Below are 24888 nucleotides of genomic sequence, written 5' to 3' on the forward strand. Positions count from 1 at the left end.
GGTCCGGGGCGCCATTGGGGAAGGGCTCCCTGTAATCCCGCCCCAGCCCTTCCCAGTCCCGCCCAGCGCCCTCCACCGGCACCGCGCCCCCAGCTTGACCAAGCTGGACCCAGTCCCGCGGCCGGCCATGCAGAAGCGAGTGCCAGGGCGCCCGCAGCTTCTCTCGCTGCTCCTGCTGCTCTGTGGTAAGAGGGAGTCAATATGTACCGGGGTACCTAGCTTCTCAGGGTGACGGGACCCATGCGCCCTCCCTCACCTTTCAGTGCGGCGCCTGGGCTGCGCTTCCGCCCCTGCACGGAGCTTGGTAGGGCGCGTGTGACCCGGGCGCGGTCGCTAGGCTGCATCCACTCCGGAGGAGCCGAGGGCAGCCCCCTTTGCCCAGATGCCGATGCCCAGGGGCTGGGGTCACCACTGGGCAAGCAGAGGCTGGCCGGGTCTAGGTCCCTTTCCCAGAATGGGCCGCCTGTGAGGTAGTGAGTTCTCTGTCCTGGCCTCGAGAGAGCTTGCACAGCCTGCTCAGGAGTGTGGATGGGAGGACCCCAGACCCAGCGAGGTCGATTTCCCAGGGCAGCACTTCAGTTGTGCAGGACGGCTGAGTTATCTGGGGGACTGGCAGAGGACCACGGGGGCAGCTGCTGAGCCCTTCCCACCTCCCTTCTCCAGGAGGAATCCGGGACCACAGGGAGAATTTTACTCACAAAGTAAAATGGTTAAATGAAGAACTGATTTGGAAAAATCTTCCCAAAGATGGTCCAAGAACAAGTGTGCATGTGCGCATGCGTGTGAGGGCTTGATTGTTAGAGACTGCTCTCAGAGGGAAGCAAGTGCTGGGGGTGAAGGGACTTGGGGCCTGTCCTCCAGGACTGCGTGCCACCCCCTGGGTCCTTTAAGACACATTTCTGCCCCTCCTGGGTCCCAGCCTTCCTGCCTGTAGGACAGAGCGCTGGGCCTATTTGTGGCAGGTGGATCAGCCTTGATGATCTGAGATTTGCTAAGGGGGTGGGAAAGGTGGGCCACCAGACTGGTCACACCCCTTCTATTGAACTGGTCTGGATGTGCTTCATTTCCCGTTCCAGGGCTGGGCCTAGGGTGAGGGTGCGGGGAGAAGCTTGCTGACTTGGGATTTCAGCAGCCCCCAGTGCCCGGCTTCTAAGGTGGAGACCTCCTGTGGTGTGCAGGAGTCCTCAGGGCTGCTCCCAGACCTCCTTGGGCAGCACAGAAGCCCTCCAGCTGGTAACTCTGGGCCTTTTATGAACATGCTTCTGGAGGGTCCCCTTTTTGTCCTGTCCACCGGTCACCACTGTCCTCCTGTGATGGGGCATAGGCTCAGGCCCCCTGGACAAGGTAGGAGGCAGGCTCAGCCTCACTGACCTGCTGGTGGCCCAACCAGAGTGAGATTCAGTGAGAGGCCAAACTTCATGGTCACCCGCATCTGTCAGAGGTTTCACCCGAGCCCACATCTACCCAGACACTGCCAGAAGGAGAGGGTGGGGCATCCCAGCTCCCAGCAATGCCTGAGCCCTGGGTCCTGACAGCCTGCTGTCCCTGCATTGCCTCTGGGCTGCCTAACCACTATGGGGCTGACCCATGGTACTGTGATATTTTTTTTTTTGAGAGATTTTTGCTACAGGACATGTGTGTTCACCAGAGAAACAGAGAGACAGAAAGCAAGAAATCACCCCCCAGGGGGATGGCCACGCCGCAGTCCCTTCTCCTTCATTCTCCTCTCAGGATCTTGGGCATGCACGCACATGTGCCCAGCATGTGTTTAAGCCACCGGGTCTGGGAGTTGAACCACGGTCGACTACATGAGAGTCCAGCCACATAGCCATTAGACCAACTTCTGGTCCTGGTCCTGTAATTTTAAATTATTACTGAAAGTATGACGTCCTGTCAGCAGTGATCACATTAGTTTTGTCGAGTTAAATGGACCCAGGGCAGTGGGTGACTTAATGACTCAAGGCAGTGGGGACCATGGACAGGGCCAGAGACTTAGCATCGGAGGTCCTCGGACGTCATCTGGTCCCCTTGCTCATCTTACAGGTAAGGAAGGTGAGTTATAGGGTAGAGAGGGACTGTCCTGACCACGGGGATGGGGACAAACCACCCAGGCTGACATGCTTATGGCCTATTGCTCCTCATCTTCCAGAGGAGGAGGGGCTGTGCTTCATTCCAAATGCCTGGCCACAAAAGCCCTTTCTCTAGGAAATGCATCTGTTTGGCTGTTCATCATCCCCTGGCTCTGGAAGTTCCCGAGACAAAAGAAACACAGGCCTGTGTGTTCTCTGTTTCCTGGCGGAACCAGCAGGAGTGGGTTTCTATTTTGGTGCAGTTCCTGAGCCCTTACTGATGCAGGCTTGAGGACAGTGACCCATGTTCCTGTTGTTTCCGGGGCCTGTGTCCCCACCGCATTGTTAACGGGTGTGTTGTTGGGTTGTGCTGGGAGCCCTGAGCCCTATGGGAGTGGGGAATGATGTGTCAATGGCCCCATGGAGCGCTCACAGGCTGCAGCCCCTCAGGGGTGTCCTGGTGCCTTGGACATCGTGGGGAGGGAGATTATTCTAGGACACCTACCTGAGGAGGGCACCTTAGTGACCTGCCAGGTCAGGGCCTTGCTGCCCAGGGCATGTGGAGATTCTGGGGTAAATGGGGATTCTGGGGCCTGTGAGATCTGGAGTTGTGGGCATGTGGGGCACAGAAAAATCCTGGGGTGCAGGGAGGTTCCAGGACACATGGAGAGTAAGGGCAGAATAAGAGAGGGTGTGAGGGGTCCTTTCTCTTAGGCAGCTGGAGTGGGCTGAGGTTTACAGAGCTACAGGGGAGGGGCAGGGTCATCCCGTTCTGTGCAGCCCTGCTGTGCCACTGAGGGGAGAGGGGCAAAGATGTTGTCTGTGCTCAGTCCTCCCACCCTCCTGGCGCGGGGGGGGGTCCAGGAGTTGTGGGAATGAGTGTCACCTGAGGGATACTGTTTTACCAGGACCTGCCCCAGAGTTGTTTCAGAGCATCACGGTGAACGCAAAGATGCACCACGCAGGCCCTGCCAGGGGAGATGGGTGCCAGAAGTAGCCAAACTTGGGCTGCTTGGCTGGGGCGGGGGGAAGAAGGGAAAGGGAGAGGAGGCTGTGACTCAGGCTCGCACTCTGGAGCCTGGTGCTTGGCAAAGTGAGGATTGGAGTTGGCTGGTGTGATGTGCCACCTGGGGGCAGCTGCGGGCAGGCGTCCTGGCCTTGCATCCTGGTGCCCCAGTGTGTCTCACTGGGCAGGCGGATGATCTCCCTGGCCATAGCAGTCTTGTCGTTAATACCTGCCCTGCCTGGTCGTTACTGGTGTGACCACACTTAGAACAGGGTACTCAGGAACCACTACTCAGTTCTGAGGGAGGGCCAAACTCAGGGGCTGTTAGGAAGGGAAATGGGCCACCAGGCAGTGACACTGGTTCTGTTTCCTCTTTTTTTTGGGGGGGGGGAGGTTTTTGCTATAGGGTACGTGTGCTTGCCAGAAAGATAGAGAGAGACAGAGAGACAGAAAGCGAGAAATCACCCCCCAGGGGGGATGGCCACGCCGCAATCCCTTCTCCTCCGTTCTCCTCTCAGGATCTTGGGCATGCACGCACATGCACCCAATGTGAGTTTAAGCCACCGGATCTGGGACTCGAACCGCAGTTTGCTATATGGGAGTCCAGCAATATAGCCATTATGCCATCTGATGGTCCCCACTGGTTCTGTTTCCAAATGGGGACATCTGATACAGATGTTCCAGGACACATGGAGAGTAAGGGCAGAGTAAGAGAGGGTGTGAGGGGTCCTTTCTGTCTCTGGTTCCAGTTTGGCTGCACACTGGAATAATTTGGGAGGTTTTAGCAAGCACGAACTCTTGCGTCCCACCCGAGAGACTGCTGAGTGGTGGGTCTGCGCTGTGGCCTGGATGAGTCTAGTGTGTGGCTGAGTTAGCCAGCTCTGCTCTGTCTCGTCTGGTTTCTCTGAAAGTCAGAAGCTCCCAGAAGGATTGCGAGGGAGCGCCCTAGAATAGGACTTTCCTGCTGGGCTCATGCATCATGGTCCCCACCCCATCAAGGAGGACTGCTTTGCTCTGCCTTCAAAAGGCTCTCCTTGTAACTATTCTTTCCTTCAAAGCACTTTAGACTCTAGATCTGTGCTAAAATAGAACTGAGGGGACCAGGAGATGGTGTAATGGTTACATTGCTGGACTCCCATGTAGTCAGCTATGGTTCAAGTCTCTGACCAGGAGACTTAATACTCATGCCAGGTGCATGTGTGTGTGTGCATGCCCAAGATCCCAAGAGGAGACTACAAGAGAAAGGATTGCAGCATGGCCATCCCTCCCTGAGGGGTGGTTTCTCACTTTCTGTCTCTCTCTGACTCTCCAGTGAGTGCACGTGCCCTATAACAAAAATCTCTCTCTCTCTCTCTCAAAAAAAAAAAAAAAAAAAAAGGAAATTAACAGTCTGGGATGCACAGATGTCCACACGTGCTAGAGCCCAGGAAGGGGATATGGCCATTGGGACAGTCTGGTCTGTGGAAGAGAAAGGGCCGGATCTCCCAGCAGCCAGAGCCCTGTGAGCAGAGACAGCGGAGGCTGGGGTAGCAGGGTGGCAATTGGAAGGCGGGGTCAGTGGTATTAGGCTTAGAAGGAGATTTTGTAGGTGCATGATTACTCACCACTGAAAAGATTCAGAATCAGTCAGTTTTTTACGAATTAGAAGATAAAAGCCCTAAAGGTGAAGTAGAGCCACACAAAAAAATCTAGGACTAAAGAGGACAGCACCTCACACTGGGTGGGGTACCGGGTGGGTGGTGTGGTCAGACTTCAGCAGCATTCCATTGTTAACAGAGACGTCTGTGTCTGGCTAATTTAAGAGACTAGAGGTTTACTCAGCCTACGGTTCTGGAGGCTGAAAAGTCCAAGAGCTGCTCTCTGGGGAGAGAGTCTGCCTTCTGCCTCACAGCCTGGCGGAGGGCAGGAGCCTGCACAGGACAGGGTCTGTCTGTTTCACTGCCTCTCCTTATAAACCCACGAGGCTCAGTCATGGGGCTATCTAATGCCTAATCACCTCCCAAAGGCCCCGCCTTTCAACACTGTAATCAGATTAAGTCTCCTCATTGTCCCTTCACCACACAACAAAGTGCCAACACATGAACTTTGGAGGAGCACATTCAAACCACAGCATATGGTAACTCTATGTAACATGCTGAGAAACTGCTAGACTATTTCCCAATATGGATGCATCATTTTACATTCCAGTCACTTGTACGTGAGGGTTCCAATTTCTGCACATCCTCACCAACGCTTATTATTATCTTTTTAATTATAGCCCTTCTAGTGTGTGCAAAGTGTATCTGACTGTGGTTTTGATTTGCATTTCTCTGATGGTTAATGATGTTGATCATCTTTTCTGATGTTTATTGGCCATTTGTATATATATTTGGAGAAATAGCTATTCATATCCTTACTTGCTTTTAATTGGCTTACTTCTCTATTATGGAGTTATAAGAGTTCTTTGTATACTCTGGATACAAGCCTCTTATGAAGAATCAAAAATGTATGATTTGCATATATTTCTCCCATTCTGTGGGTAATCCTTTTCCTCTTTTGAGGGCATCCTTTGAAGCACAAAGTTTGAACATCCGATGCAGTCCAATTCATTTTTCTTCTGTTGCTAGTGCTTTAAGTATCATATTGGAGGCTTTGTCTTAGCACGAAGACTTACTCCTATATTTTCATTTAAAAGTTTATGAAACTGGGCCAGCAGATTAGGCCAGCAGGTGGGGTAGTGGTTAAGGCACTGGACTTCCATATGGCCAACTGCAGTTTGAGTCCCAGACCGAGTGGCTTGAAAATCATGCCTGGCACGTGTGTGTGTGTGTGTGTGTGTGTGTGTGCGTGCATAAGATCCCAAGAGAAGTTATTGCAGCATGGCCTTCCCTCCTGGGGACTGATTTCTCACTTTCCATCTCTCTGTCTTTCTCTGATAAGCACATGCACCCTATTGTAAAACCTTAAAAAAATGATACCAATATATCAATATATAAAAAAAAGAGTTTTAATAGGTTAACTCTATACTTAGGTCTGATTGATTCTGAGCTCATTGCTGTGAATGATATTAGAAAATGGTCCACTTTATTATTTTTTTCATATGTATATCCAGTTGTTTCAGCACCCCATTTGTTAAAAAGACTCTTTTTGGGCCAGCCCCTAGTCTAGAGTTTAAGGCAGCTAGATCCCACATGGCTAACTGGTTTGAATCCTGGCCCTGATGGCTTGAAAAAATACATAAGGCATCTATGTATGCATGTCCAATATCCCGACAGGATAGAGAAATGGAGGAGAGGGGATTGCAGTGTGACCATGCTGCCTCATGGGACTCCTTTCTCCCTCTGTTTCTCTCTGTGTGACAAATGCACATTCCCATGGCAATAAAAAAAGAGACTATTTAATAATATTTTATTATTATTATTTTAAATTTGCTACAGGGCATGCACACTCACCAGACACACACACACACACACACACACACACACACACACAGAGAGAGAGAGAGAGAGAGAGAGAGAGAAAGTGAGCGAGCAAGTCACCAGGTCTGGGACTCGAATAGCAGTTGGCCATGTGGGAATCCAGTGCTTTAACCACCATGCCACCTGCTGGCCCCAACTATTCTGTATTCTTTTTCTAGTGAAGTCCCTTTACTGAAAATCAATCTGTCATAAATGTGAGGGATTACTCCTGAACTTCCCATCCTGTTTCATTGACTTACACGTCTGTCCTTGTGCCAGTAGGCCGCTCCCTTTATTATACAGTGACTTGGTAGTAAGCTGTGAAATTGAGATGCACGAGTCCACAACTTTGTTCTTTTCCAAGGTCTTTCTGTTGATTGTATCATACAGCCAGAGCAGTGTCAGGTGAGGAAGTTTAGGAGCAGGCAGGGCCTGTCAACCTGGTGGGGACGTCTGTGGAGAGGGATGGGATAGGATATCTTGGTGGGCAGATGTTGAAGTCCTTGGGTGAGGAGCTTGTGCCAGGCCCCAGAAAGTCTGAAGACCTAGTCTTCATTGCTGGGAATGGGAGTCTCTTCAGTGGCTGCTGTCCCAGACCCCCCTGATCCCAGGCCTCTGTCAGGGCTGGGAGGTCCTTACAGGCCCAGAGCCCTCTTCTGCTCTGGCAGGCTTTCGGAGGTACCAGATCCTAAAGTACTTCTTGGGATGTGTAGCCCCCTAGGTTGGAGTTGTGCCTCTGGCCTGATGTCCCCTGGACTCTTACATCTCCTGAGGCCTCGGTCCAGGATCTCACTTGTCCAGTCTCAGAGGCGGCGTCCCTGTGTGGGAGCCTCCTTTTTGCAGTGACAAGGAAGGGCTGAAGGAGGCTGGCCTGCGAGGCTCATGATTTGCAGGTTCAGTGAAGCTCGCCTTGCAAGTTGAACCATACCCACGAGTCCCAAGAGATAGCCCCTGGAGCCTCCTGTGCCCTGGGTACCCCCCAGCATGAGTCCCAGTGAGATTCTCACAGTTGTCCCTTCTCCAGGTGGGTGCCCTGGAGTGGGAGGCTGCAACGAGACTCGCATGCTGGAGATGCTACCCCGCTGCGGGGAGGCCTTCGCAGACATGATGCGCAAGGTGGACGTCTGGAAGTGGTGCAGCCTGTCCGAGTTCATAGTGTGAGTGTCTCGCCGGACCCAGACCAGAGCACTGAGCCCCGGCCACACCTCGATCGCCTTCCACCAACGCCGAAGCCGACGACGACGCCCCGCCCACCGCACGCTTCCGATCTGCTCACCTTCAGCCCACGCCCCGCCCACCGCCCTCCGACTCCTCCCTCACCCCTCCCCCGCGCCCACGCCCCGCCCACCGCCCTCGGACTCCTCGCTCACCTTCCTCCCGTGTCACGCCCCGCCTCCAGAGCACGCCCCAGCTCTGTCCATGCCCCGCCCAGGGGCGCGGCCTGCACAGGCTCACCTGCCCACGCCCACGCCGACGCCCCGCCCACGGCACTCCTTCAGCTTGCTACCTTCCTCCTCCGCCTCGCCCCTTCCCAGCATCCTGTCCCCCATCTGGCCCTGCTCACTCTGGCGTTCTAGCAATTCCACACCGATGTCCCAGGGACTGTGCGGCTCTTCTGTATTGTCTGGGAGTCCTGCTTGGTAGCCACGTCCCTTCTCGATCCGGGTTGGTGCCCTTCCCTGCGCCAGGCTTCTCCGCACAGCCCAGGACGGGTGGAAATCGTGGTGTGTGGTCTTCCCCGCAGCACCGCCTGGGGGCGGTCTGTCATCGGTGGACAGGGAGCCGCAGAGGAATTGGGTCCCACTGGTTCATACTGGGTGTGGTGGGATGGCTCGTTCTGAAACCTCCCGAGCTTTTCATCTGCCGCAATCACGCTTAGCATCAAGCCACAGGACCCATCGTCCTTTCCTCCTTGGAAATAGCCCACCGGGCCTTCCCCACGACCTGCTCTACCTTCTCAGTTCTGGCGCCTGCTGGCCGCTGCAAGCAGACTTGGGCTGTTCCCTGTTCTCATCCCTTGCTGGCGTCCCTGCCTAGAGCCTCCTTCCTTGGGTGGAGGCGCTGCACGCGGCCCCTCCCTGGGAAGCTGGTCTTGTGTCTTTACCACTCCCACCCAGTAGCCCCTGGGCTTTCTCGTCCCCACATTCTAGTGTCTTCTGTGTTCACTTCACAGGTAGTGAATGAAGTATGTGGGTATGTGGACCCAGCCTGCATGGAGGAACTGTTAGCTGAGTCTGCTGGGAAGGGGGCTGGGGGTGGGGCGGGCTAGGACTCAGCAAGGGATTTGGCCAGGCTCCTCCTTGTCCTTGGGGAGCCAGGCCCAGAGGGGCTGGGTGGGTTGGGGAGCAAGAGAATGTAGCTTCCAGAGAGGAGAGAGGCCAGGAGCAGGTGAGAGGAGCATTCAGGAGAGCGGGTATGCAAATGGCACGGACAGGGAGCCGGGAGCTGCCAGAGTCCTGTTGATGAGGCCTCCTAGGACCTGGCCTACTTGCACCAGGTGTCCAGGGAGCTGTTGGGGGAGCAGCAGGGACATGCTAAAGCAGGAACATGCTTGGAGCTGGTGAGATAGGGGCTCCGGTCCCAGAGGGAGGTTGGGACAGCAGCTGGCAGCATTCTCGTGGCTCCAGGAGGGTAATCCTTAGGGTAGGGGCTGTCCTTGCTGAGAGTGATACCAACCTTGAGGAAAGACCTGGAGACAGGGACTCCCAGGAAGCTCCAAGACAAGCCCCTCCCAAGCTCCAAGTGTCCTTGCTCCCAGTCGCGAGTGTCTGAGAATGGTCCCTGACATCTGGTGAGAGGCTCTGACCCTGAAGATAGAGGCCCAATAGATGGACCGAACAGCAAGAAAAGTCCAGCGTCTCCCTCAGAGTCTTTGGAGCGGCAGACTACTGCCCCTCATGGGATGAGAAGGAAAGTGTTCTGGAGCTAGGACTGGAAATCAACATGATAAAATTGGACACGAGGGCCAGCAGGTGGGGTAGTGGTTAAGGTCTGCACTGTCATATGGCTGACCACAATTCCAGTCCCAGACCTAGAGGCTTGAAACTTAGACTGGGCGCGTGCATCCTTCCACTCACAGGGGCCAGGGCAAAAATGCTCATGCCAATCCTTCTCTGGAAAGCTGTGGACTGGCCTCGGCTGACACTTGCCCAGGGTCATCCAGGGTCTCCCCCTTCCATTGGGCTCCCCAGAACACCTTTGCTACAGAAGATGCAGCCTTGGACTAGCTGCAGCATGGCGGCTCAGGGCGCCGGATTACACAGGGCCCAAAATCCTGAGAGGAGATTGGAAGAGAAGGGATTGCAGCATGGCCATCGCCCCCAGGGGTGATTTCTAGCTTTCTGCCTCTCTCTCTGGTGAGTGCATGGGCCCTAATAGAAAAAAAAGTTTTTTCTTTTTTTTTAAAGAATTACTTATTTAATTTTATTCATTCATTCGTTTTGAATTTGACCAGAGAGAGACAGACAGACAGACAGAGAGAGAGAGAGAGAGAGAGAAGGTGAAAAAGCAAGTCAGAGAGAGAGAAGGTGAAAAAGAAAGCCACTAGGTCCGGGACTCAAACTGTGGTCAGCCATGTGGGAGTGTTCAGTGCTTTAACCACCATGCCACCCGCTGGTCCCCCAAAAATCTTAAAAAAAAAAAAAAAAGTGAGTTACAGAATGGAAAGACAGACAGTGAAAAGAGCTCCCAGGATTAGGAGAGAGAAGCTGATTAGGGAGTCAGAGGTCAGTCCTGGTCTAACACCGGCTGGTGGGGGGTCTAGAAAGATCAAGAAAGAGAACAGAGGTAGAGGGATGCACAGTCCTCTCCTGGGACTGAGGGCACGAACCTGCAGACTGCAACTGTGGAATATCAGACCTGCGAAAACAAAGGAAAACATCACTGCATGTCCAGAGAGAGAGGAAACAGGTCCCACCCTGGAGCTGAGGGGACAGGAGGACTTCAGGCTTCCCCATGGCTGCCCTGGAAACCAGAGGATGGCAGTTCATGGGGACATGGAAGTCCTGAAGGACTCTGATTTTTCTCAAGTGGAAAGTTATTTCTTGTAACCCCTCAGGGCAGCCAAAGTATATCTCTCCTGGGAGTCTCCCTCCAACAGCAGGGCGCTGGCTTCATACCCAGTCAAGAGGTGGTTGCCACCCGGCTCCCAGAGGCAACACTGTTGCTGGGAATATGAGCCCAGGTTGTGAAATGCCAGCATGCAGTGCTTACGTGTGCAGAGGCAGGCTGGGGAAGAGGGAGTCTGACTGGGGGTTTGCGGGCTCTGCTGGGCTCTGCTCCTGCTGTCCTGAGGTGTGGGTGTCTCTTCTTTGTCTTTATAAAAAAATTGTCAGAGGGTGGGTACACGTGCAGGAGACAGAGAAAAGTGAGATAGCACGTCCAAAGGGGCATGGTCACGCCGTAATCCCTTCTTCCTCATTACTCCTCTTGGGATTTTGAGCACATAAGCGCATGTGCCTGGCTTGTCTTCCAAGCCACCGGGTCCGGGACTTGAACCATTCACTTGGCCATAGGCAATCTGGCTCCCTGAGCCGCCATGCTGCAGCTAGCCCAAGGTTGCATCCTCTGTAGCAAAGGTGCTCTGGGGAGCCTGATGGAAGGGTTAGGCCCTGGATGGCCCTGAGCAGGTGTCAGTTGAGGACAGTCCACAGCTTTCCAGAGAAGCACTGGCATGAGTGCTTTTGCCCTGGTCTCTGTGAGTGGAGAGGTGCTGTGCTCAGTTCTCCCCAGAGCCCAGAGCCAGGGCAGGCTCACCCAGCCCCTCACCCAGACTGGTTCTGTGCCAGGCACTGGCTGTGCGTGTGGAAGCAACTCATTCGGTCCTCTCAGCTCATGATGAGTGTTATTTGCCCCATTTACAGATGAAGAAACAGGCTCAGGAAGGACAAATAACACAGCAGAGGCCCAGCTGCAGGGGCCATTGCATTGGTGCTGCCAGCTGGGCCCCATGCCACTGTTCATGCTGCCTCTGGGCTCGCTCCCACATGTGGGCTTTCCTGTGTGGCCCAGCTCTGGAGGAGTGGATGTGGGGACTGGGCTTCGAGCCTGGTCTTGTCTTCTTTAGGACGTCCTAGAGCTGTCCACATCGCCTCTCCTCCTAGGCTGGCTGTCAATAGCAGGTCTCCCCCCGGGTCCAGCTGGCTGTCATCCCCCTCAGTCCAGCTGGCCCTTGTGGGTGGCACCGCTGGGTAGGAGTTGAGTAGAGAGTCCTTGGGACATGGGGGTACAGCACCTGGTTCTCATTACACGCCAAGGTACTGGGGACATCTGAAGGTCAGGGTTTTTCAGGTGTTATTAGATGGCTCCATTGTTCCCCTATTGGCTGGCTAGGGGTAGGTTGGGGTGGGCTGAATCTGGCTCCCTGTGGGAGGAGCACACAAGATGAGGAGATGAGAGTTTGCCCATGAACTGTTGGGGTACTCGGAGCTTGGACACCCCCTGGGACTGCATTGTGCAGAGGCCTAAGAGAGCCTATTGCCCCGACAGGATTCAAGGATGGTCCCTTTGTTTCCAGCTCTCCGAGCCAAGGTCACCTGGAAGAGCATAAGTCCGTGTCTGACCTGTATTATGGAGTCGGCCCCGAGAGCAGCCGAAGATCAGCCAGGAGATGGGCTGGCAGACCAGGCCCAGAAGGGGTGGGCACCAGGAGGGCCCATTTCTGATGTACTGGGAAATGAGCATGAGACCATGTTCCATTCCGGAAGCTCTGGTGGGAAGTGGTGCCTTCCTGTTGACAGGTCACATTGGTCACTCCCTCCCCAGGAAGTGCAGGAAGGAGGAGGGGGCACCACCCTGGTTCCCATGAGGAAGCCAAGGCAGGGCCCTGCCCTCCTGCAGCTCCAGGTGGGAAAGTACTAGCCTGAGCATGGCTGGGAGGCTCTTAGCAGAGGTCCATCTGGCTGCCTCCAGAGCATCTTGAGGGGCAGCTGCCAGCCTAGGCCTTGCAAACCCCAAGGTGGGGAGGTTGTTATCTCCAGAGGCTGCTTGTCACATCCCAGATCAGGTGGCCATCTGGACAGCCTTCTTTACCTTGGACTGCACTTGAGGCCCTGTAGATACAGCTTGTGGTTGTCCATGAGGACCACCCAGGGCCCATCTGCTGGACAGGCAGGCGTGGTGCATCGTGGCTGGTTTGTTGAGTGATGCCCTCCCTATGTCTTAGCACAGGGGTGGGAGGGCTCCTCGGTGTCCTGCCACATGTGGCCGAGGAAGGCAATCTCTGAGTAGGAGACAGGCAGGCAGGGACTAGGCTTGCAGGTCTGTGGCCCACCTGGTCCAGGAGGGCAGGTTGGGAGATGGGTGGCTTCTTGCACCAGCGAGACCCTTCTTTTGGGCCTTTAGGGTGCCCCTAGAAGGTAAGACCTTGTAGACCCAAGCTGTGTGACCCATACTCCCTTTTGCACTGAGAAACGTGGGTTAGTGTGTCCTCCAGAAAGACCTGGGTGGTGCTGGGGGCTATGGGAGGTGGCCTTAGGAGCCTCAGAGGGTCATGGACATTTATAGATACGGGCAGAGGCACAGGGAGTGGGTCACTGGCATAGATGACCCATGCGGCCAGGAGCGTGAAGGTGACCTTTCCCAGGCTGTGCTGCCACCAGAATGTCAAGTGGGACTGGACCCAAGTTGGCCCACCTGTGTTGCTGGGCCCTGGAGTGAGGGCGGGCATTAGGGGACATGCATGGCAGGAAAGTCTAGCCATCATGACTATGCCTTCACAGGTACTACGAGAGCTTCACCAACTGCACCGAGGTGGAGGCCAACATGGTGGGCTGCTACTGGCCCAACCCCCTGGCCCAGGGCTTCATGACTAGCATCCACAGACAGTTCTTCTCCAACTGCACGGTGGACAGGACGCACTGGGAGGATCCCCCCGACGAGGTTCTCATCCCGCTGATTGTTGTGCCAGTGCTGCTGACGGTTGCCATGGCTGGCCTGGTGGTGTGGCGCAGCAAGCGCACCGACAGGCTGCTGTAGGCTGGAGGAGGCGGCCTCATCCAGAGAGCTGTCACATACTCTGGGCTGGGAGCCGAGGCGCTGCTGCTCTCCTGTCTGGTGTGGCCGCCCCCCATCCAGTCCTGCGCTGACTGTGCCCAGGCCGATCTGGTCCCTAGAGGCTGGCCTGTGTCTGGTGGGCCTTCAGGCTGCCTGCCTAAGCTCTGCACCCTTTCTTGGGTCAGTGGAAGAAGATGTGAGTAGGCTGTAGCTGCGTGTTGGGATCAGAAATTATTTGCTGTTCTCCTAGGCTGGGCCAGGCCTCTGCCCCCAGGCGTCTAGACCAATTTTTAGCCCAACATTCTGCCCCAGCCCTGGCTCTGGCCCCATCTCCAGTTCTGGGCTCTGCCCTTCCCGTAGGCACTGGCCCAGTGGGAGGGCGGCGGCGAGGGTATCTGGAAGATGAACTTGCTGTGGAACTCTAGAGCCTTCCTGGTAGGGAAGAACCCGGAAGACCTAGGGACAGGGGTCCCTGTGGGGCCTGAAGACCTGCCTGTCTGCTCCATTGTGATTCTGTGACTGTCGTGGGTAGTGTCCGTGATCATGGGCCTCCTTCTAGATGGGGCTCCTCGTGGCTGGGGCACCCTTGGAGTAGAGTCCCATGCACTCACATGTGGTGTCTACGCTTTCTCTCAGTAAACAGTTATCCTACTCCTGGGATTTCCTCTTTATTTCAGGGTATTCAGAGACATGGGAGGTCCCTTGGGATTGATGAGGTCCCAGCATCTCAAAACTCAGGGGGCTCAGAGAGCTTTGTAATGGAAGAGTGTGGTGGATGGAAGGGACTGCTCACCTCATTTGCAGCACCCTGGGCTTTTCCCACCATACCCTTTTGGATAAAGGAGAGGATTAGTCTCCTCTACTTCCTCTTCAAGGTTTTCTTGGGACTTGTCAGGATGTCCACCTGGAGAGTTTTCTGGGGAGGTGAGGCCTGGACAGGCAGGCAGGTCTGGGCACCATTGATCTGTGTGGTGAGCCTGCTGGTGAGGTCTGTGTGGTTGGCCCAAGCCTGCACACATGGGGATGGAATTGGAGTTACTCTGAGCCTTGGCTAAGGAGCAAAGGTCACAATCTGAAAGTGAACCAGCTGGTGACTCCAAGCACATCTCCTGCCACAAGTCTTGGCAGACCATCTCAAAGATGGGACACCATTTGGCAGACAAGATTATGAGTATTCCTGTAAGGTTAGTGTGCCCCTGGGCGTGGGACCGGGCTGAAGCATACACCCGTTCTGAAGTGGCGTCCTGGGGCTGGCTTGCTCTCCCTTCCTGAGGATTCTTGGAGCACAGCTTGGAATGTGCTGAGGAACCCCCATGCCCTCGCCCTGCAAACAAGTGCCTGCAGTCCCTTTCTGGTCCCACGAAACCCAGGACCCAGACAACTGCAGCAGAGGGGAAGCTCAGAGCCCTCTCCCCAGCCTTCCGAGCTCAAGGGAATTGCTGTCCCATTTGTCATCTCCTCCTGCCTCTAACCATCATTCCAATAGCACGGCCCCTTCTCTCAGAGCTGAGCATGGTCTGAGCCTCCACCCAGGCTTGGGGAGCAGCCACCTGTGGGAGTAGGGAGGTGGCTGAGAAGGGGCAGGACATGGGAACCTTGCGGTGTCTTCTGTGGGCAGGGAAGTCCAAGGACAAGGGCCTGGGCCAACTGGGGGCTTAGGGGCAACCTGGCAGAAGCAGGGCATAACAGGGTAAGAAGAAGGGGCTGCGGTTAGTCCCCGTGTGGGGGCCACCCTGCTCTTGCCTCCACCTTCCATGTGAGTAGTTTGTCTTGTCTTCACTCCCTTTACCCAGTGTTGTATCTCAGCACCCTTCCTGCACCAGGCCATGCCCTCATCCCAGGGCATGGGTTCCCTCCCTTCCACCAGCGACAGGTCCCTGGGTCTGTGCTTCTGTTCCTGGGCCTGGCTCCTCTTACCTTCCCTCTCACCATCTTGTTTTCCCTTGGCCATCCACCCTGTTGTCATACCTAGATCTTGTCATTACTAAGGGTAGTGACCCCCACAATCTCAGGTTCAGATACCTACCCTCGCCTCCCTGCTGAGCTTTCCAGTGGGCTTCTCGGTCCTGGCACCTATGACTCCCCAGTCTGCTGCCTCTTTCCCACTTGGGCTTTCTGCCCTTCTTCCAACTCATTTCTAGGCAGTTGCCTGTGACTGGGCTTGTCCATGCTCTGTCAGCTGCCTTGGCTTCTTTGTTTTCCCTGGGCTTGCTGGCAGAAACTCAGCTTGGTTAACCCAGCTTCTTACCCCTTCAGGGGCTATGCCAGGGACAATGAATGTGGCCAAGGAACACACACCCTTCATGTGTCAGCACTAACTGCTGTGTAACAAGCACCACAGCCTTCGTGGCTCACAGTGGCACTGAGTCTGAGGTTGTGTCCTGTAAGTCAGGGGTCAGTCTTCCTTTGCTGGTTCTCTGCTCAGCGTCCCATCTGGCTAAACTCAAGTTGTTGAGTGGAGCATGGGACCTTCTTCCAAGCTCAAGTGTAGGATATAGGGTCCCGGTTCCTCGCTGGCTGTCAGCTGGGGCTGTTCCCAGCTCCCAGAGGGTCCCCCCCCCTGTATTCCTGGCTACATGGCCCCCTCCATATTCAAAGTCAGCAAAGGAGACTCCCTCACTTTGAATTACTGTGACTTCTAGACCCAGATTTAAGGGTGTCCTCTGACTACCAGGGTCCTTTCCGTATCTTCAGGTCATATCTGCCAAGTTCTGTCAGCACGATTAGGTTTTGGTTGAATCACAGGGAGGAGGTGAGTGTCCACAGTGGTGGGAGCCCTGCCTGGCCCTGCACGTCCTAGTTTTTACCTTCCCACCGACCTCTGGGCCTTGGCTTTGCATTTTCTCCTTGTAACATCTCCTAACTTACACGCTCAGCTGAAGACTTGCAGGAAACAGCAGTGGCTGAGTGGAGGCACGGATGGTCTAGCCGCTTCCATGCCTGCTGTATGCCCTGCTGTCCTGGCTCCATCTCTATGGAAAACATTTGTGCTTGGGCAGGGTTGGGGGCTGGGGGTTCTGTGGGGCAGAGGTCCTGGGGAGATGGGGATTCCCCAGGGTTGGGGCAGGGGTTCAATGGGGTGAATATCTTGTTGAGGAGAGGGTGCTGGGAAGTCCACTGGGGAACATGGGGGTGCGGACGCTGGGTCCCAGGGCACCATTTTGGGCTGCAGGGGCAAATTCTGTCCTTCCCAACTGCTTGGTTGCTGGCATTCAGGTGGCTCCAGGGTCCTCTGTGAGCAGCCTTTGCACATCGGCCCGAGATCCCAATGTACAGCCACAGTTGCTTCTGGGAATGGCGCCTCCCATGGCTGTTCCACTGGAGCTTGCGCAGCTGCCTCTGGAGCATGCGCCTGGCCATAGAGGATCACTGCAGGGGCCTTCCTCGCGGCCATCTCACCTGACCCTAGGCACAAGGCCAGGAGGTGGGCCTTGACTGACGGAGGTCCGGCTACTAGCAGCACTCACCCTTGGCAGAGGAGCCCAGCTCAGCTGCCACCCTTGTCCTGAGGCTGGGTGGACGGGAGCAGCAATGACCTTTCTTCCTGATGTGGCTCTGAGTGCCATCATCTGAGGAGGTGGCATACCAGGGTTTGCAGAAGTCACGTGCCGGGTGGGCAGGGGCTCCAGAGCAGGCAATTCTTGATGGCACCTAGGGCAGTTGGGGACAACGGGCAGCAGGGGTTGAGCCGCTGCCTTGTGAAGGGCTCAGCAAGGACTTGGCTATCTACAGAGGGGCGGTGCGTCTACAGAGGGGCGGTGCGTCTGCAGAGGGGGCGTGCGTCTACAGAGGGGCTGTGCGTCTACAGAGGGGCTGTGTGGTCTGAAGGAAACTGCCTGTATCTATGGGCCTGTTTCTGCCAGTCTGGGCATAGGGGGCTAGGATGGGCTTCAGTGTCACTAAGCTTCATCCTGGGACCTGGCAGCAATGCTTGTGGAGGGTCCAGACATCCCCCTCATCGCGGGGCATTTAGTGGTTGAAAGCATTTGAACACCCAGCTGGTGAACTGAGCAGTTTTATGACTGTAGGCGACCCAGTTCCTTCTGCCTGTATGAAGAGAAAGGAGTGTGTAGAACTGTACACAGGGCCACCTTCTGGAATGACACGAGAAACTGTGTGCGAGGGCTGAACACACACACACACACAAATAAAAATAAAATTAACCATTTATAGTCTCAGGAAATTATCCGAAAGCCACACAGCAGATGACAAGCGTGTATTAGGACAATGTACCAAACCCAGATGAGAATAGAGAGCTCTCTATCAAGGCACGTTGACCTGCTGTCTCCTGGGGAGGGGCAGGTTACAACGCCCCAGCTCCATGTCACAAGCACTAAACTATAGGCAGGGGCGAGGTGTGATTCCCACAGGTGCTGGTCAGAGAGAGGCGTGCTGGGTGACTCCCAGCACCAGCTGGGCAGTGGCCATGACTGCAGGGCACACTTGTAGGATGAGCCCTGATCCCCACATGACTATCAGAGAAGATTCCTGAAAAAGTGAGAGCCGGTAGGGGACAGGAATAGCCAGAGTCAGGGACTGTATCAACCCTAAGGGGCTGGAGAGTAAGGTGGGCTGGTCCCGGTCACTGGCTCATGCCAGTTGCCAAAAGCAAAGTACACTGGAATGTTGTGCTCAGGGTGCAGCCCGCACGAGGGGAGCTGCACACCCACAGGGGCAGGGGATCTTGAGGGTATCTTGGGAAGGAGGAACGACCCTTCCTGCTCTGTGGCAGGGGACAAGTAGGGAGGGGCCAGGACATCCTCCTGGGGGATCAGGAGGCCCTGCTAGGAAGTGGGTGGGTTGGAGGGACAGACCCCTCCGGGCACAGACAGCCTCTTGCCATTGCTTCTGCTCAGGCCTCTCAGCTCCCAGTGGCCCTCAAGCTGTTTGTGTCCCTGGTTGGCCACTTATCCATGAGGTGGCTTCTGCTCCCTGGGCAGGGAGGAAATTTCCTCTGGGCCTTATGGTCATTGCACAGGGCAGGCCAGAGCTGGCAGGTAGCAAAGGAGGGGGCTGGATGTTCCCAGGCCACATGTGACACCTGGAAGGATAAGGGATGCAAGGCGACAGGACCCATCTCTTACCCAGATGTTGGTTGTTGCCTGGGTGTCCACTGCTGTTGGCAGCCACCAAGAGAGCAGGGTTGAGGAGACAGCAAGGTTCTTGTAAAAACCCATGTTTAGGTAAGATTGGACTCACTCAACTTGAAACAGCCAAAGCAAACGTGATGAGAGGAGGGGATCAGCCAGATCAGGAGAGCAAGGGAAAGCTGGGGAAAAGGCCTCCTGAAAGGAACTGTCCAGGAAGCTGAAGAGATGACCAAGAAGGCCAGTCCTAGTGGCTGACATCCATGATAGTGGCACATCGTTGGTCACTGTCCATCCCTGCAGGAGCCCTTTGGGCAGCCAGCCATGTGCCAAGCCAGGGAGGCATCCTGGACTGCTGCAGTATCAGGCCTGGGGCCTGCAGGGACCACATGTGTCCCCCAGGGAGGCAGCCCAAGTTGGCTGTGACATAGGACCTGGGGGCTGCAGGACCACCGGTGCCCCCAGAGAGGTAATCTGGGCCTGTGTGCCCCCTCAAGGAGACGAGATTGACCAGCTGCAGCATCAGGTTTCGGGGCTGTGGGACCACTTGTGTTCCTTCCTCTATTTCACTTGTTTTGGTTGGGCAGTGGGTTGGTTGGAGAGTCTGCATGCATCTGGGCCCCTGCTCTTCTTGCTGTCTTTTCTCTGGTTGACACTCTCCTTTTGTCTAGAGTCCCCCCCCCCCCCTTTTTCTTTAAAAAAAGGTATTTTTGCTATTTGATATTTTTGGTATTTTTCCTATTTTGATATTATAGGGCATGTGCGCTTGCTGGAGAGACAGAAACTGAGTCAACCCCTGGGGAGATGGCCATGTTGCAAATCTCTTCTCCTCCTTCTCCCACTGAGATTTTAGGCATGCATGCATCCATGCCTGGCATGAGTTTCAAGCTACCAGGTCAGGGATTCAAACTGTGATTGGCAATGTGGGAGTCCAGCACCTTAACCACCATGCCACCTGCTGGTCCCTGTCTGAAATCCTTGATGGCTGCCTTAGCAGAGAGCATTTACATGTACTGGCAAGGCCAGCAGGTTGTGTAGTGTTTGAGGTGCTAGGTTCTAACATGGTGGACTGTGTTTTAAGTCCCGGACCTGGCAGCTTGCGTTCTTATTTTCTCTTTCTCTCTGTCTCTCTTTGGTGAGTGCATGTGCCCTACAACAAATTAAAAATAATAACAATAATAAATAAAATAAAATAAAATAAAATAAAATAAAATAAAATATAAAAATGAAAAGCAAACACGTGCACTCGCAGAGCCAACTCCTATGCTTTGGGGCGGGGAGTATCAGGAACATAGTAAGAAGTCTCCATAGCCAGTCCTGACACTGGGGGAGGATGGTGCTTGTCCACGAGTAGGTCTCCCAACTATTTCTCTATCCTGGGCTCTGATGGAACATGGGACTTGAGACCAGAAACGGGGAGCCCTGCCCTAGTCCCACCTTAAAACAAGGTAGCAATCTTCCTTTCACATACTGCAACCCTAAGGGTCCAGGACATTCCCTGGTCTCCTCACTAGGAAAGCACGTTTCTATTCCTGTACATTTCTACCAGAGCCTACTGGCCCCCAGGAGCCCTGCACTGCTAGGAATGTCATGCGTTTGTGAACCGACACACTCCACGGGCCCTTGCACCGGGCACTGTGTTGGTGGAGCTCCGAACCCACCATGCTTGCTCCCACACTCATCCTCTCCTCGCCTTCTGCTCAACCATCAGCCCCTTCTGTGAATTTGCCTCACATCAAACATTAGTAAATGTTGCCTGGATCCAGCTGGAGAGAGAGACGTTTCTTTGGCTGGAGCGGCTGTGCGCCATATGTTTTGTTTCTGAGCATTTTTCTTCAGAAGGATGTGCAAGTGTCTCTGTTCCACAGTGACATCAACTCATGTGGGAGTAATTAAGACAATACTATTTTTTCAGTGTACTCAGGCATGGTGCATTCGCAGGAGCCTCTTTGTTACACACGGAGAGGCAGCTGTGTGTCACATCATGGCTGTGGAGGGTGCAGAGCAGAAACTGTTGAAGGTAGGGATGAGAGATCGATCAGTCATGACCATCATGGGCGATTTGAACAGATCGCTTTCAGAAATCAGTACATCAAGTAAACATATCCCCCCTCCCCACCCAAAAGTTAAGGGAGACAGGTTTTGAATAACAGTGAACACGCTCAATTTATCATCCATCTACCTATCATCTATTTATCATCATCCATCCATTTGTCATCCATTCATATATTTGCTTTGCAACAGAAGCACTATTTTTCTTTTTCTTTTCTTTTTTTCAGGAGACATTTTTTTTTGCTATAGGGTGTGTGTGCTTTCCGGAGAGACAAAGAGAAACAGAGATACAGAAAGTGAGAAATTATTCTCTGGATGACCATGCTGCAATCCCCTCTCCTCCATTCACCTCTTGGGATCTTGAGCATGCACACACATGTGCCTGATGTGTTTCAAGTCTTCAGGTCTGGGACTCGAACTCTGGTCAACTACTTGGGAGTTCAGTGACGTAACCATTACACCATCTGCTTTTCCCTAGAAGCACTATTTTAATCTTGCAAGTGTAGGACTGAGTTCTCAATCAAGGGATCAGCCCCAAATAGACTCTAGGTATGACCAATCAGCTACATGGAAAGTACAGATGTTCTTCCAGCCTTCTAGCGCTAACTAAGCAGGTGCAAGTGCTGTGAGGGAGGGGCTCATAAAGACCACCCTTGCTCTCATGGGCCCCTGAAGTGAGCTTCAGAGATGAGGCTGGGGGTACAGAGGATCTCTTGTAGGGTAAATGAAGGCCAGTTCATCAGAGAGGTGGGTGGAGAGCAGGTCTAGGAGGGCTGGATGGGCTCAGTTCAGTGCTCTTGAGGAGTCACAGAAGAAGCAGTGTTTAAGCCAGGCCTTGGGTGGTGTGTGTGTGCAGGGAAGAGACACACAGAGAAGCAGCTATGTGTCACATCATGGCTTTGGAGGGTGCAGAGCAGAAATTGTTGGAGGTAGGGATGAGAGATCAGTCATGATCATCATGGGAGAAGTGGAAAGATCACTTTCAGAAATCAAGACATCAAGTAAACATACCCTGCACCCAAAGTTGAGGGAGACAGGTTTTGAATGACAGTGAACACGCTCAATTTATCATCCATCTTTCTATCTAACATCTATCATCATCCATCCATTTGTCAATACTCTCCAAAAATAAATATTAATTCTTTTAGAATAGCCATAGAAATTGACAAAAATTGAAGTGATACTGGCCCCATTTTTAGACTAAAAACAAAAGAAAGAAAACTTCTCACTTGAAAATTACATGACAAAAATTTCTATGTAATTTGGATCCATGAGGAAATAAGAGAGCTCATAAACTCCTTAGAAATTTGTAATGATCAAAAGCACCAGACACACAGAAAATATGGGAGATGTTTGCACACTTGATGGGGGTGTAAACAGTATCTAGCACCTAGTGTGGCTTGAACAAGGACATTGACCATCCTTGGGAGATGGACACCTCTCACCACTGGTCCTTGCCACACATGATGGGGTACACCAAGAAAATGCTGGGAACTGTTGACCAGGGAGGAGATTCACAGAAACCCTGCATGCTCTTGTCAATATATAACCTGAAATGCAGTTTTCAGGAAATACAAAAGATTGAAATAAAATTAATGAAGCATTCAACTCAAAAGGCTAGTAAAGAGGGTCAGCAGGTAACATGGTGGTTCAAGTCTTGAACGTGGTGACTTGAAAATCACATTGTGTGTGTGTGTGTGTGTGTCTGAGTGCCCAAAACCCTGAGAGGAGAGTGGAGGAGAAAGGATTGCAGTGTGGCCATCTCACCCACCCCTCACCGGGTGGTAATTTCTCACTTTGCCTCTCAGTGTCTTTCTTTGTCTCCCACTGGCAAGTGCACATGCCCTATGGCAAAAACCTAAAAAAAAAAAGTTAGTAAAGAAACCCAAACATAGCTAAGAAACACAAAAAGATGCTATGAAGGAGAGGCATTGTATGTCCCCACTAAATACATACCGTGTGTCTGCACTCTATGACTGAAACTAATTGACAAAAGGATATAGAAACACAGTATATAAATGTAAATACCAGATATAGTGTGTGTGAAAGAGGAGGGTCTGAGGAAGGACATTTGGGGGAGGGACAGGGAGGCAAAGCATTAATGGCACAAAGAGGTATGGTATTATCTGTTGAAGATATTTTGTAGTTTTATCAACAGTACTAGGGAGAAATATTCACCTGTTGAAATATCCATTTTGTAAGACAAATAATAATGTGATTGAATGTATGGAAGAAAATGAAATGAAAAAAAATTTAAAAATAAAAGGAAAAAAATAGTTAAAAAAAGGAATAGGAAAAAAAGACACAAATAATGATAAAAGCAAAAATAATGAAACGAGAAAGAGATTTGATCAATAAAATGATTAGTTTATTTTGAAAGACCAATGATGGGGTAGAAAATATGAACAGGGGCCAAACAGATGGTGGAATAGTTATGTTGCTGAACTCCCACATGGCCGACTGTGGTTTGAATCTTGGACCTGGAGGTTTGACACTTTCTCCAGGTGCATGTGTGTGCATGTTCAAAATCCTGAGAGGAGAATGGAGGAGAAGGGATTGTGGTGTGGCCATCCCCTCTGGGGGGTGATTTCTCACTTTCTGTCCTTTTGTTCCTCTCTGTCTCTCTGGTAAGTACACGTCTTAACAGCAAAAAATCTCTAAAAAAGGGAAAAAAAAGAGAGAAAATATGAACAGAATAACAGCTACAGAAGAAATTGGGAAGGTACTCAAACATTGCTTCTAGGGCTGATCCCATGACCTCGGGGTTAAGGGACCTGGATCCCACATAGCTGACTATGAGGTTCGAATCCTGGCCTCTGGTGGCTTGAATGACAAGCCAGGCATGTGATAATGTGTGTCCGAAATCCTGCCAGGATGGAGAAATGGAGAAGGGATCGCAATGTGACTATGTTCCACTGGGGTGCTTTCTCCCTCTCTGTCTCTGACAAGCATACCTGCCCTCTGGCTTATAAACACAAAAACAAACAAAACTATTACTTCTAAAATATGACAATAGGCCCTATGGGTATATGAGTGGGACTACTGATAGCTTTTTATAATGGTTTCAGGTCACAGACATAGATGGGAAGCACCCCAGATAATTCTACAAAGTCAATGTCACCTTGAGCCATTACGACCCCTTCTGCTGAAGGTGACAGCCAGCCTGAATGTGCAGCAAGGAGGCTGACAATGTGCAAGGATATCACGAAGGAACCCAGCAGAGTCCAGCCTGCCGCAGTGCCACGCTGAAGCAATTTATCCACGTCCACGCATGAGGCAAGGACAGCCAAGGGTGGAGGGAAGACACATTTTTTTTTTTTTTCTTGAGACTCTCCCTTTTGATCCTGGATGCCAGTGCTTTCCAGGTTATGTGTCCACGACTCCTGCAGCTGCAAGGCAGGCTGGGAGTAGAGTCTTTTGTTTCTCCGTGTTTAATGTGGAAGCAGAAGGCGTGAGCTCTGAGTGAGTGGCTGTATGTGTATGCCAAGCAGAGTAAGACTGGGTGCAGTTCTTCACTGGAAAGGGCAGCTCCAGAAGGCAGTTCATGTGTCTCTCCTCACACCAGCACATCCCTAGGTACAGGGAGGATGGAAAGATGTCACACTTACTGTCCAGACTCAGTCTATGGACAGTGCAGTGAGACTGAACAAACGACCGACACGCATTAGAAATGAGGAATAAAGCTGTCATTCTTGGACTGGCCTTATGACCGTAGTAGTGAAGGAAGCCAGATCCCATCTGGCTGATCATAGTTCAAATTTTGGCCATGATGGCTTGAAAAACATGCTGGGCATGTGTGTGTCTGGGTGTCCCAAATCCCAACAGGATGGAGAAATGGAGGACAAAGGAAAAGGAAGTACCCATTGGAGGTGCTTTCTTGCTGTCTCCATCTATCTCTCTGACTCTCTCTGGCAAAAGAATGTACCTTCTGGGAATAGTGAAAATAAAAACTCATTATTTGCAGATATATGATGCTATGTTTAGGAAATACAGGAGAATCAGTAAAAAGAATTAGAACTAATGAATTTCTTTTTTTTTTTTTTTGAGAGATTTTCACTGTAAGGCACGTGCGCTCGCCAGACAGACAGAGAGAGACATAGAGACAGAAAGCGAGAAATCACTCCCCAGGGGGGATGGTCACGCCGCAATCCCTTCTCCTCCATTCTCCTCTCGGGATCTTGGGCACGCACGCACACGCGCCCGGCGTGAGTTTCAAGCCACCGGGTCTGGGACAAAACCCAGTG

At 52.8% G+C, this 24888-nt stretch overlaps 1 protein-coding gene across 2 annotated transcripts; it reads left to right on the top strand.

Annotated features, from left to right (window-relative positions):
* The first annotated feature begins 77 nt into the window (after window positions 1–77).
* On the top strand, window positions 78–14151 carry RAMP3 (receptor activity modifying protein 3). 2 transcript variants are annotated; one of them, XM_006166036.2, is made up of 3 exons: window positions 78–185; window positions 7537–7669; window positions 13232–14151. In XM_006166036.2, exons 1-3 carry the CDS (start codon window positions 128–130, stop codon window positions 13485–13487), a joined length of 447 nt encoding a protein of 148 aa, XP_006166098.1. In that variant the 5' UTR covers window positions 78–127; the 3' UTR covers window positions 13488–14151. The 2 variants fall into 2 exon arrangements, with proteins under 2 accessions (XP_006166098.1, XP_027623087.1); XM_027767286.1 differs by lacking the exons at window positions 78–185; window positions 7537–7669 and adding an exon at window positions 11169–12148.
* Window positions 14152–24888: the final 10737 nt, after the last annotated feature.

The sequence above is a fragment of the Tupaia chinensis genome, unplaced genomic scaffold (genome assembly GCF_000334495.1).
Source record: "Tupaia chinensis unplaced genomic scaffold, TupChi_1.0 Scaffold144150_1, whole genome shotgun sequence".
Classification (NCBI taxonomy): domain Eukaryota; kingdom Metazoa; phylum Chordata; class Mammalia; order Scandentia; family Tupaiidae; genus Tupaia; species Tupaia belangeri.

Bases quoted from the DNA above. Each gene is read 5' to 3' on its own strand.
- RAMP3 (XM_006166036.2), top strand. From the start codon at position 128: ATGCAGAAGCGAGTGCCAGGGCGCCCGCAGCTTCTCTCGCTGCTCCTG. The intron at 186-7,536 runs GTAAGAGGGAGT...TCCCTTCTCCAG, and splicing joins GCTGCTCCTGCTGCTCTGTG to GTGGGTGCCCTGGAGTGGGA. The intron at 7,670-13,231 runs GTGAGTGTCTCG...ATGCCTTCACAG, and splicing joins AGCCTGTCCGAGTTCATAGT to GTACTACGAGAGCTTCACCA.